This window comes from Prosopis cineraria, unplaced genomic scaffold (genome assembly GCF_029017545.1).
Source record: "Prosopis cineraria cultivar Desert tree isolate PC_DT_omini unplaced genomic scaffold, ASM2901754v1 PC837, whole genome shotgun sequence".
NCBI classification, from domain to species: Eukaryota; Viridiplantae; Streptophyta; class Magnoliopsida; order Fabales; family Fabaceae; genus Prosopis; species Prosopis cineraria.
The window spans coordinates 23,672-37,790 of record NW_026556162.1 but is presented as its reverse complement, the minus strand read 5'-3'; the positions used below and the strand labels follow the sequence as shown (position 1 = coordinate 37,790).

General features: G+C 33.4%; 2 protein-coding genes across 2 annotated transcripts; both read left to right on the top strand.

The window, feature by feature from the left end:
- Positions 1-5,950: 5,950 nt before the first annotated feature.
- Positions 5,951-6,939, top strand: LOC129298518 (G-type lectin S-receptor-like serine/threonine-protein kinase At1g67520). Its single transcript, XM_054936937.1, has 2 exons — positions 5,951-6,478; positions 6,598-6,939. The coding sequence occupies exons 1-2, from the start codon at positions 5,951-5,953 to the stop codon at positions 6,937-6,939; spliced, it is 870 nt and encodes a 289-aa protein (XP_054792912.1).
- Positions 6,940-8,271: 1,332 nt separating this feature from the next.
- LOC129298517 (uncharacterized) lies at positions 8,272-13,878 on the top strand. The gene is made up of 7 exons (XM_054936936.1): positions 8,272-8,513; positions 10,205-10,504; positions 10,601-10,676; positions 11,256-13,032; positions 13,123-13,327; positions 13,420-13,592; positions 13,697-13,878. The coding sequence occupies exons 1-7, from the start codon at positions 8,272-8,274 to the stop codon at positions 13,867-13,869; spliced, it is 2,946 nt and encodes a 981-aa protein (XP_054792911.1). The 3' UTR covers positions 13,870-13,878.
- The last annotated feature ends 241 nt before the right edge of the window (positions 13,879-14,119 follow it).

The window sequence follows — 14,119 nt, the reverse complement described above, 5'->3', positions numbered from 1 at the left end:
ATTAAATATACTTTCCTTGATCTTGGCACAAATGAAAATTTAATTAAACCTTATTTTTGTCAAAATTATCTTATACTTTGACATACCGAATCATTTTCAAAATTATCTTATAAACTAGAATACATGGAGGGAGTACTATAGTGCTTCATTTTGGTCAAATCTATATTTGGAGATGAGAACATTCATTTTTGATCGATGGTATCTTTATTCAATATTGAAAAATAACTATAGAAAGAAGACAATCTATGGTTTTGATGCTAATTAAGTAAACCAGAAACTGCAGGAAACAAGTTCTTATAGAATTGTTGTGGAGAGTTATATTTGTATATTGGAGCAATAAACTAGAATCAAATCCAAAAAATGGAGATGTGCATGACAGAAGAACCAGTTAAAAATAAGAATTTTGATCTTGGACATAGAGGTGTTCCAGTAAAGATTAATTGATATCAGAATACGGTTATAATTTAAAGTTAGAGTTATAACTGTATCTATTTAATCATATGAATCCAAGTGCCATTCTTTGATATTAATATATAGTTAAATCAATTGCTAACAAATAGTCGATCAAGATGCACTAATTAAGTTCATTATAAATTCTATAGGTTGATATTTGATTTTAAGGGAATTGATATTGATTTTGTCAAAAGATAGTTAAAAGACACTCTCTCTCGTCCTATTTATAGGACAAAAAGAAAAGTTTTTTAGGGTCTTATTCATAAATTACCTTACAAATTATCCATTTTTCTTTTACTGAATGTTGGTGAAAGAAAGAAAATATATTATTAAAATATGTATATTTAATAGGAGTAAAATAAAAACTTCTTAAATTTTTACATAGGATTAATAAGTTTTAAATTTTTTAATCTAAGTTAAACATGTTGAAAATAACTTATAAATATGATCATAGGAGTGTATACACAACTATTATGGCTGAAGTTAATTTAAGATGATGTTATAGTATCGATATAATTAATTGCTTATTACTTGGCTTTAGAAAGCTACATTAATTAAGATGGTCGATATTGGATTCACAAAACTTTTTTAATTTTCGGGAATGCAAGTAGTAAAATGTTTTCCCATTGGATTCCCTTTCAAAAGTTTTTGTTGTTTCAACACAGAGCGAGCAAATTATTCTCTTCGTACCAAAATATAAAGCATTAGTCACTAATTCACAATTTTAAAAAATGTTAGTTAAAACAAAAAAAATTATATTTTCAATTATACTCTCATTTAATATCTTATATAAGTGCCTTGAAAATGATAATTAAAATTTTAATGCATCATTTTTTTTTTCAAAAAGAGTAATAAATGTAGGGTTATAGTTGAAAAAACAATTATAAAAGTTACTCAATACTCCTTTCATCCTTATATATAAGGTGTTTTCTAGAAACTTATTTTGTCTCTAAATATAAGGGGTGGTAATGATATTTTTAAGTAATTAAATAATTTTACCCTTATCTTGAAAAATAAAATAGATCATTAATTGTATGTTTTCTTCACCATTATCATGATATTAATTATGATATCATTATGGATAAAACTAAAAAATTATTATATTTTTATGTGAATTCAACTAAATAATAAATTTTTATTGGTATGTGAAATTCAGTTAAAAACATCTTATATATATAGAAATGGAGAAAGTATTTAATATTTTGTCAAAATAGCACTTTTACAAAATGCTCTATATTATGATCAGAAGTAAGGAAGTGAGGAAAATGAGGGTCATGTAATCAACGACTGATGATTTAATAACTTGCATGTGGAATAACCATCACTTTCATGGCTGCAATTTTTCTTCATTTGATTGTTGATTTCCTAGTGAATAGCACATGAATATAATATTTGACAGCATAAAATAGAGGAAGCGGTAAAAATTCATTGTTTAATGTGTAATAATCTAACTCTGAGGGTGGAGGAACCAGGAGGGTACGTATGCAATTAATGCACAGAGGAAGGCAGTTAAAGATGGACACTTGAAAAGAGAAGCACAAATGTTAGGGAAAACCGTAAAAGTACATAGCATTATAGGATTCAATATACTCCTTCTATGATTTATAAGTCATTTTCATTATATTTTATTGTAATTAAAAAAATTTAAATTTTATTAACTTTATCTTAAAATTTAATAAGTTTTCATCTTTATCCCATCTCTATCTCTAATAAAGATAAAAAAAATTATTGTTAACATTTAATAAGTATAAAGGTAAAAATGAATATAAAAAACAGTGAAGTATTCTATATTAAAAATAATTTTTCTCTCTCTATCCTATGAATAGGATAAGAGAAATGAAAACTATTTGGAAAAGTTTCAGTAATTTGGTCAAGTTATTTAAATGGAGAATGATAAGATTAGGACCCCAGCCAAATTGGTATGCTATGGAGAAATTTTCTAAAATTGAATTGATCTCTCAGTGGTGATAGAGAGTTACGTGGGATAGAACCGAAACTAAAGAAACTCATTGACAGGGCTATTTGCAATGTGGATTTATGAACAGCAACAAGTGACGTCAAAAAGACATGTCTGAATCATGTATAGACATCGTCAGAGTGCCCCGTTCCTCCAGAGACAGAGGACAAACAATGGACACTTTCAATGGAGCGACTCTTCCAAACGTATGTTGCCCTGACAATTAAAGTAAAAGATATCGTTGAAATGGAACGACAAACAATCAGCTCTTTAAATATAATGGATTGAACACTTAATGGCGATAGTCACCAAGAACATCGTTCTATATATATATATATATATATATTGTTTCATCGATCACGTTCATCTGAAACTTGCAAACTTAAACAAGCCTTCTTCATTCAGTCTTTAAATCAGTCTCAGCAAACATGGCTGCCTCCTTTTTGAAGCTGTTTGTCGCCCTCTCCATTGCCCTCTTGGTTTTTTCTCCCAACGGTCAATCTACTCCCTTCACCATTTCCTCTTTTCATATTTTTTTGGGGACCGGTTTCTGTGCTCTCATCCTTCAGATGAGATCTGAACCATCCAGATTTTAATCTCGATGGTCCAGATTTAATGTATTATAATATATTATATTATTAAAATAAAATGTATAAAAATTATAAAGTAATTTTAATAAGTTTTTTATTTTTAGTCTGGTCTAGATTTAATCTAATGGGTCTAATTTAATATTAAAATTTTTATAATTAATGTATATTGATTATTTAGATGTACTTTACATGAACCTGAACTATGCAGAATAAATCTGAATAATTAATATACATCAATTATAAAATTTTAATATTAAATTAGACCCTTTAAATTAAATCTAGATCACATTAGAAATAAAAAAATTTATTAAAATTATTTTATAATTTTTATAAATTTTTATTTTAATAAATATAATATATAATAATGTAATAATACTTTAAATCTGGACCATCCAGTTTTGGATGGTCCAGATCTCATCCTAAGTATGAGCAGGGAAACTCAATCCTATTATTTTTTTTTTTTTTTGGGTACAATGCATGGCCTACTCTTTATATATACGTGTGTGTGGGTGCAGAGAATGTTGAGGCAGCACTTTGTGGAAGACTTAGCGAAACATTTCGTGGGATTTGTGTGGACAATGCTACCAGTGAATGTGACGCAGCATGCCTAAAAAAGGATGCTGTTCAGGGATCTTGTCATGTCTTCGGATTTGCATGCACTTGCTTATACAACTGTTCAAAGTGAGCCAGTCTGGGCTTTTAGCATAACCATTCGAGCAATCTACTAGAGGTTTACAGTTAGATCCTACCAGTATCTTCTCATATATGCTCATAATCAGTACTAGCCTTAGTCAGTCACCTAATTTCTGCAGAGGGGCTGCCTCGTCGACGAAAGCAATTGGTTATGCTATTTGTGTACATTCCATAAATCATATAAGGTATCCATATATTGGCTTCCAAAGATCTTTTGGCGCATTGGTCGATGGACATGGATCAGTAATTTGCTCTTCGAAGAAATTAATTTTTGTAACTCAACTTCACAGTATAGCATCCACCTCAGCTTGTCTTCAAGCCCACGTGCAGAAACTGGAATAGATGTATAAGCAATGGAGAGTAAAAAGTTTCTTCATTATGGGTTATTATGTATAGTTTTTGATCATGTAGTAATTTTTTTATTTTATTCATATAACTACTATTATTTATTGATTGTCTCTTTATCTAAAACTTACAAAAAATTGTAAAAATAATGTTTCTTGTAACGCATGGGTGATAAACTAGTTCATATTTATATCAATAGTACACGATTTTTACCCTGTAAACATCCCTTATTGAGAGAGAGAGAGAGAGAGAGAGAGGGAGAGAGAGATTAAAGAAAAGATTAGGAACAATTAAATTTATGTTGGAAAGTAAACCATTTAATAATTAAAGCCACATCTAACAAATTAATTGTAATTTGGGACAAATTTAACAAGTTAGACTGCCACCTTTAATAACTTTCTAAAATAATATAAAGTAGTTAAACTGTGACTTCTATTCAAAATTAGACCAGGTAATATCAATGGACACTTGTAAACATAGCAACAGAAAAGGATTCTTTCGTTCCATTTCGTAAGATATCTTTTTAGAAGGTTTTGCCAAAAATGATCTCTTTGCTCCACTTTCAAGCGTCCTCCTAAACGTACGGTACATTTCCACTCGGCATCATTCACCTGTTTACTCTTGACGAAGTCCTCGTGTGTGTAATCCAGCCGACGAGCAAGTGACTGTTATTGAGTCGTGAAAGGTATAATTCATAATAATTTTCTTGACATCAACTAATTAAATATGGATTAAGTTATAATTAAAAGATTAAAAATCATTTACAATGAATAATTTAGGTCGAGTCGTTACATATAATTCTTTCTTTTATTTTTAACCAAAAAATTAAAAAATTTAGGTTCTTATATTATATACAGTTTTAATTTCTAAAAAAAATGGATTTTTCAGTATGTAGGTTTTCTCTTTTCGTTCTTTTTACCTTTTTTTTTTCTTTAATAATGCGATTGGGTGTTTGACATACAATATTTTTTTGACCCCTTTATAGTGTAGAAGAGGACATACTCAGCGCCGCCGCCACCCCCCAAAAAAAAGAAAAGAAAAAAGCAGCATAGATGTGTGTGGATATATATAACGACAATTCATTTCTAGAATTATCCGTATGTTAGAAACAATTTTGGCACTTAGAATATTCAAAATAGATCGAGGCGTTTGACCTTTAATAAAAATAGAAAGCCCAATATGTGCTGGTAAAAAAATATAGCTAAACCATGCCATCGCAAGAGCTGAACTAAGAGAGGACAAAAATGCAAGCTAATACACACGGACAGGAAGATATGTATGCGTATATGCAAGATTGTTTTGAGTGTCATAAATATCAGAAAATTAGTATATCATGTAATTTTCAAACAAACAAACTCTGGATGAAACTTTCAAATGTAGTCTTATACACTGCTTAGTACGTAATTAACTCATTCGTCATGCACTTTTCCATGTACATGCTGTATACGGCACATGTCCTTTATATTTTATGCACATATATAATAAGATAGAGATCTATTCTCATGGTTTCCCTACATATAATGACACAATGCATTGTTGCATCTTGTATTGAGATATATACAACGAAGCATGCTCGTCATTCACGAGATCGTGTCTTCGATATTGTTGAAAGCCACAACCACGTCCATATGTGAACACTATATTTTGATTCCTTTTATACAGATACACACACACCACCATGAGCAACCTTGTGATTTTCTTCTTTGATATAGGATTAATCTTGGGGTTGTGGACCAATACTATGATCCATGCAAAAGCCCAAGTAAGCGATAGTTTGAATCCAGGTGATCAGCTGAACAGCACGTCCAAGTAATGTTCAGCAAACAAAAGGTTTTGCACGTTCACGACGATAGTGACAGACCACAGCCAATCGGTTTACTTCACAGTATATCGGAACTCAGAAGGCGCAGGTATGGCCGTATGGATCGCAAACCGAAACGATCCCATATTGGGCTATGATGGTGGCTATTTATCTCTGGACAATGCTGGTACTATGCAAATAATACGTCAAGGTGGTGAACCACTTATCCTGTACTCGCCGTCTGAAGATATAAACAAAACAAAGGCCATCTTGCTTGACACAGGCAACTTTGTTCTGCAAGAACTTGACCCAGATCGATCAGTGAAGAGTGTGTTGTGGCAAAGTTTTGATTATTCCACTGATCTTCTTCTCCCAGGGATGGAACTAGGCGTGGATCACAGAACTGGGGAAACAAGCTCACTGGTTTCTTATCTAACTAGTGACATTCCATCTTCTGGAGCATCCACACTTGAATGGGACCCCAAAAGAGGTGAACTGATAATCCAGAGAAGAGGACAGATTTATTGGGCAAGTGGGGTTTTAAGAAACCAAAGATTTGAATATATTCCAGAAGAAACTCAAGCCATGAATCGATATACCGTTGTTTCAAACGAAGACGAAGAGTACTTCAGTTACACAGTGACGAAGATTATGCGGAATGGATTCTGTATTATGATGGGCAGTTAGTGGATAGCAAAGGAAGCTATATTGCAAGGGCTGATATGTGTTATGGATACAATACTGATGGGGGGTGACAGTTATGGAGCCAACCAACTTATAGGCATGTGGGTGAAATATTTGAGAGCGAGACTGTTAACTTGAGAAATGTAGACGCGTCTAATTTCAGTTTTGTTGACGAGAATGTCACGACAAGTGATTGCAAGGCCATTTGCTGGGAGAATTGCAGCTGTGTTGGGTTCGCAAGTTTATCAGATGGTGGCACTGGATGTGTTTTTTATAATGTACCGTCATATGTCAAATTTCTTGACGCCAATAATAGTGGCGATAGCTTTTTCTTGCTTGAAACCTCTCGAGAACACCGTAGAAAGTCTATTCTAAACCGCGTCATGTTGGGTGTGAAGCATTTAATCAGAAGGTGAATTCTTAAAAGTATATCTTGGTTTTTTCCCCCTTATTACTCAACAATGTCTGATCAACCTCGATTTATTTCTTTTAAAGCATGAGAGTCATTTTACACCATCATAATTCTAATATTTATTTCATTCCTTTTTTATGTTGTATCTGGACGAACCGTTAAAAGTGTTTTTTTTTTTTTTTACGAGAGTCGAAAATATCATTGCCTTTCCTTCTGTTTCCTTCCATTTGTAGGGGTTCCCAAACATACCTTCAAGAAAAAAGAAAGATATATGACAGTAATTCCAATTGCTAATGAAATATTATGGCTATTAAAGCAAATATATATGTCCGTAGCCAAAAAGAAAAGGAAATACGCACACATGCCCGATAAGAAGAGTTTATTCAAAAATGAAGATGATTTGTCATTTTTAATAATCCATGATCTTATGCCTTAGGACAATCTATTCTACCAAAATAACTTAAATTATTTGATTAGACATGCTTTAAATTTTATATATTTTTAATCTATTTTCTAACTTTTAAATACCAGATTTTTCTTTATCTCCAATATATACATGAAAACCCTTCTAGCTTTACAGTTTGCAATTAATGCAGATACAAAAAAATGGATATGGATTATTGTTGTTGTGATCGGTACTGCTCTATTCATTTGTTGTGTTGGCATTCTGTGGTTAATACAAAGGAGAACAAAACCCAAAGGTAAAAAGATCTCTTGAAACATGATGGGATATATATATATATATATATATATTTATATGTAGCACATTATTTTGATTATTCTTTGTTATTCTCTATGAACCTAATCAGAGGCGATTCTAATTGTAAGTAGAGTAGAAGTTATTATCAATAGAGTGTAGAAAATAAAAAAAAATGGATAATGAAAATACTGACTTATAAATTCTAATGGATGTCCAGATATTAATTGTAATAACCTGAAAAAAATAATTAAAAAATAATAATAAATAAAATTACAGATAAGTATTTTGATTTGGTTTATTTTTAGCTTAGAGAAAGTATTAAAAAAAAAATTTATGATCCAGTAAAATGAGTGCTGTACATTAAATTGTCAGGGCGTAAGTTCGAAACTTCTGAAGGCTTAGAGATCAATTGTGTTTTGCTTCAGTTTTAGTAAATATGACCATACTGCCCCTCAGATTTTTTTTAAAAGAAACAAGAAACACGCGCACGCAGATCAGGTATCTTGTTCTCCCCTTCCCATATGTTTTCGGCGAATTCTCTAGAACTAAGCGTGAGGGAGAGGGTGAGCTTGGTCCTTCATTGTTCATTCTCCGCCCTCCCTTCTCCGCCTTCTTTCTCGTTCACTGCCGACGACTATGAGAGCACCAGAGCTGTCTTCTTCCATCTTTGTCCGAGTAGCTGAAGGAGGTGCGTCGATCTGCTCTGTTTCACTCTTCCCTGCTCTGCATATTCTCCTTCATTCTGGCTTCTTCCGTTTTCTCCTCCTGTCATCGGCGAGTGTGTGTGTGGAGGCGGAGAAGCCTAGCTTGTCGACGCTGCAGACTTCTAATTTTTCCCCCGTTTTGCAACGCTGCCCTGAGGGAATTAAGGCGAAAATGTTACAAAAGTGGCTAATTAGAAAAAAGTTATATTTAAAAATATCTCAGATAAGTGGATAGCGTCCCAACTGATTTTTTTTTCAATCAAAATTTCCTTTACTAAAATATTACGTTTTTCTGAAAATCATTTTAATAGCATTAATGCGATTATTGGATATTTGTTGATTAACATTTCTTTATTTTGAGAAATTAGCTTTACCAAATTTGAAATGTTATTTGATCAATTAAGTCAAGTTTGAACTTTGATTATGAGATTTTTATTTTATCAAATACTGGATTGATATAGAGAATGATTCATGCGAGTTTGACGTTGAAATTTTTTTTATTAAATAAATGCAAGCATGAGCATCAGATATGAAATTTGATTCTGGCAAGTTTTAATGCTTAAAAGTATTCATGCGAGTTTGATTTTGAGAATGAGAACTGTATCTTGAAAGTGATAATTTTCTCGCATGTTTGAAAATGATTTTAAAAAAAGGACTTTATATAGAACACTGGTTGCTAACGGCAGTTCCGTTAGCCCTTGGCGCGCCATGGTACACCTAGCTAGCAGGGTGTGTATAGGAGGTGCTAGCCCCGTGCGATGGCCAACGCACGTGGAATGGAGGGATGATTATTCGTGAGCATCGTACTCACATTTGTTTCGTGGCTTCAAGCCGCGTTTGGTTAGCATTACCTTCGTGGACTGTGTGTTCACATTTGTTTCGTGGCTTCGGCTGCGTTTAGTTATTTATCCTCGTGGATTGTGTGTCCACGTTTGTCTTCGTGGCAAGAGCCGCGTTTGATTATTTACCCTCGTGAACTTTGTGTCCACATTTGTTAATTGTTCTGATAAGTCCCTGTAATTATAATATGATTATTTAATGATTTTGTATTCCATTGGTTCTTACTTAGTAACTTATTTATAATTATTTCTTTCATTTATATGCTTTCTTAAAATTAAGTAATAACATTTGCTACGATATCTCAATGGTTTAAGATTTCATTTAAAATTTTATAGAACTAATTTATTTCAAAGTTTATTAAATTTTTATGGAAATTATTATTTCTTTGACTTACATAATTATTTCAAATTTCCTTTTGATTTACGTTCAATTATTTATTGTTGGGACATTATTCACTAGAAAATTATTTTTGGCCTCAGATACTTTAACTGATGCTGATCCTTTTGTTGACCCTTGAGGACATCTAGATGTGGCAGGTGAAAAAAAATTTATTGAGATCCCTCCTTTTGATGTAAATACAACCACTTATATATTTTATTTTGAAAAGTATGATTAGATGCTCCACGTAGTTTATAGTTAGATTTCTATGTTAATATATGTTGTCTATTGGCTGGAAGGAGTTGAACTCCTGATGGACATCATATTTTGTGTGAAATATCGTGTTATAGAATTTTCGAGAGATTCTATTTACAAGAGAGGTTCAGTCGAGATTTCTAAAATATATATATATATATATATATTGAAACCAATGATTTTAAAGCCGGACCGGACCGGACGGTCGGACCGGTCCGACCGTCGGCCGGTCCACATTCCGGCTCGGCCAGAAGGGAAAAACCGTGTGATAGGTTGAGCCGGGTTGAGCCGGCCAAAACCGTCAGTTGGGCCGCGAACCGGAGTTGGGCCGCGAACCGGGTCCGGTTTTTAAAAGCCAGACGGTTCTATTTTTTTTGCCCCATATATTTTAGAAAGAATGCAGAACAAACCAGAGTCGCAGACAGAGGGATACCGGCACCGCACGCACGCTCAGCTCTTAGATTGCAGCTCGCAAGTTTGTCACGGTTTCAGATCTCTCGTCTCTTTGAGCTACAAAGTCACCGTTCGGTACCGATTTTCAGATCGCCGCATCTGGTTTGGCTTCTTGTTTCTATTCTCGGTTTCACGGTTTCAATTCAGAGCTGCGAACTGCGAAGTCACGGACTCACGGTTGGCGCATCTGGTAAATTTCTGATTTGGGATTTGATTAAGGTTTCTGTGCTGACTGCTGAGTACTTTTCTTTAATTTTTATCTGTTTATTTTGCTTCTCCATTTTTGATTATTTGCGGTTTTGTGAGTGTGTCTGTGTGTGCATTGACTTCTTAAGGATTGAAAGAGATTTAACAGGAATTTCCAGTATTATGGAAGCTGAAGAGATTGAAAGAGTTGGAAGATTTCGTTTTGTATCGAAATTGATTTTATCCGCTATTTTTTGGGCTCTCACGGGATGTTTTGCCATGGGTAATGAAAGCTGTTTTCTTCTTCAACTTCGATTTACATGTGGTCTAAGTGAATTGAATTATCCTTCGCTTATAATCTTTCTCTTGGTTACTTCGGCTTCTTAAAAAAAATTAAAGACCCCCCATTTCATTTTCTCTTGGTTTCTATATAATTCTTGACCCTTGCTGTTATCAATTGGAAAACCGGGAGTAACTTGGATTGAAACTGGATTGAGTTATGTTGTTGTTTGCTTCTTACTTCTCCAATTGATTATGGTGAAATTTCATTGTTATTTAAATAGCATCTCTTGTTGCTAATTTGTTAAAACAGCATGTTTTATTAAGCTAACATCTGTCCGCATGCAATTCCCTAATGCAGCGGGAATATACTCAGCAGTCAGCACAGAGCCACAGACACATTTTCTTTGAGCTTCGATTTCAAGCTTCCCACTGTGACTTCACTGAATTTTTATTTTTTCCAGAGCTGTGACTTTACTGAATTGATTAGGTCTTTTAATGACAAATCTAAATTTTGCCTTGTAGAAAATGACATCTGAAAATGCTTCAACTACTGCATCAACACAATCTGTTAGATCAAAGACAGATCCTACATGGGAGCATTGTGCTGAGGTCAAGCTCCCAGATGGCAAAATTCGCCTAAAATGTTTGTACTGTGCAAAAGAATTTGCTGGTGGAGGGATTCATAGAATGAAACAACATCTTGCTGGAAAGAAAGGGGATGCAATAAGTTGCAAAAAGGTGCCTGCTGATGTTCGCTACCGACTTGAAGAAAATTTAAAGGAGATTAGGGAGAATAAAGGCAAAAGGCAAGATAGTTATGAAGAGGACAATCCATATGGCCCTAATGTCACACCATTAGAAAGTCATGATGGAAATTTAGAAGAAATTTCTACTCCTCAATCTCAAACCCTCAAGGAAATTCAATCACAAAGTCAAACGCAACTTGGAAAAAGAAAGGCTCCTATTGACAAATATTTTGCACCAAGAACAACCCCAGGAGCACAGCCAGGGATACGAAGTGCGCTTGCAGGTAAAGAACCTATACGTAGGGCAGACATGGCTTTTGCTAAGTGGATGTATGATTGTTGTATCCCATTGAATGTTGTCAATTCAGCATTCTTTCAACCTATGATTGATGCGTTTACAGCTATTGGCCCTGGTTATAAAGGGCCAAGTTATCATGCCATGAGAACTAAATTACTGCTTGATACTAAAAAGGAAGTTCAATTAATGGTTGATAGTTTTAGAAACTTTTGGGATGATACTGGTTGTACAATCATGGCCGATGGTTGGCAAGATCAAGCAAATAGGCAATTGATTAACTTTCTTGTCTATTCTCCTAGGGGAATTGTTTTTATTAAATCTGTTGATGCATCAGACATAGTCAAGGATGCCCAAAATTTGTGCAACTTATTCACTGAAATGGTTGACTTTGTTGGAGTTACAAATGTTGTGCACTTGGTAACTGATAATGCAGCTAATTATAAAGCTGCTGGGCGGTTATTATGTGATAAATTTCCTTCTATTTTTTGGTCTCCTTGTGCTGCACATTGTTTGAACTTGATTTTAGGAGATATCGGTAAAATGGATATTGTGATTGGCTTGGCAACACGTGCATCTATGGTGACAAAGTTTGTTTATAATCATGCCTTTTTGCTTGCTTGGCTGAGAAAAAGAGAAGGTTGGACTGAAATTATTCGCCCTGGGGTGACACGATTTGCTACCACTTTTATTGCATTGAAAAGTATTCATGAGCATAAACATGATTTGCAAGCCTTGGTAACTAGCAAAGTATTTTTAGATTCTAGATACTCAAAAGGAGAAAAGGCAAAGGATGCGACTTTAATAGTGCTAGACAATCAATTTTGGAATGATTGTAAAATTGTAGTCCAAATTGTTTCACCACTTATTCGATTGTTGAGGATTGTTGATGCTGATGAGAGGCCTTCACTTGGGTATGTATATGATGGCATGTACAGGGCAAGAAAAACTATCAAGAATATATTAATGAATAAAAAGCCCTTGTATAAGCCTTACACAAGGATTATCAAGAAAAGGTGGGATTCTCAACTTCGTCAGAAGCTTCATGCAGCAGCTTATTTCCTAAATCCTGTGTTCTTTTATGATAAGCAGAGCTTTTCTAAAAAGCCAGAGGTTATGGCTGGATTTCTTGATGTTTTGGATAAGACAATCACTTCTAACAAAACCAAGTTTGTACAAGAAAGTTTGTTGTATCAAGATAGAGTTGATAGCTTCGGTCGTTCCTTGGCCATTTCATCTATAAACTCATTGCGGCCAAGTAAATTTTAATGCTTTTTTCATTTAACTTTAATAGTTTTTAGTTTTTATAGTTCTTACTTGTGTTTATTTTTGATGCTAAATTTTGCAGATGAATGGTGGAAAATGTTTGGTGATAGTGCACCAAATGTTAAAAAATTGGCAATGAGACTCTTAAGCCAAACTTCATCTTCATCTGGTTGTGAAAGAAATTGGAGTGTTTTTGAAAGAATACACTCTAAAAAAAGGAATAGGTTGGAGCATAAAAGGTTAAATGATCTTGTGTTTATTCATTACAACCTTCGTTTGAGAAATAGGTATATCATTTAATTATAGCTAAACTTTGTTTAACATGAGTTTAATTGTAAGTTAACTTCTAAAATTTTAATACTTTGGTTATGTGTTTTAGAGTTTATAACAAGAAAAGATCTTTTGATCCTATTGATTATGAAAGTATTGGTGACATTGAGTATTGGATCATGGAAGATGAAGATTCTCCCACCCTTAATTATGATGAGATAGAAGAAGCTATGCTTTATGATGATACAATAATTCCACAAGTTTCTATCAATCAAGATGAAGGTTTGATCTTTGAAATTTTTTAGTATTTAGTCATGTTATTTTTTTCTTATAATATGTGTTACTTATTAATTTTAATATTTGATTTGTTACATTATTCAATAAAGGTAATAATGAAGGAGGAGGCAATGAGGTTCCGTCTGGGGGTGGATGTTCAATCATAGAAGGACTTGATTTGAGATCTTTTGCCCAAGAAGATGTTGAAACTTATAGTTATGATGATTTACGGGAAACTCATGCTTGGCTTAATCAGGATCCACCAATCTTTGATAAGTCATGAATAGATAAATATGATGTTATGCTTGTTTAAATTGTTGGTGTGTTGTGTTGTATTGCCTTGTTAGTTGTTATTTTGTCATATGTTGAAGTTGAAGTTGACTATTTATCTTGATATTTTAATTATTTGATATTTTGTTTATATTATTTTATAGATATATAATTTTTAAATTTAATTATGACGTTACCGGTTCGACCATTGGTCCAACCCGGTTGGACCATACGAACCACGGACCGCTGTCCTCTCCGGTTCA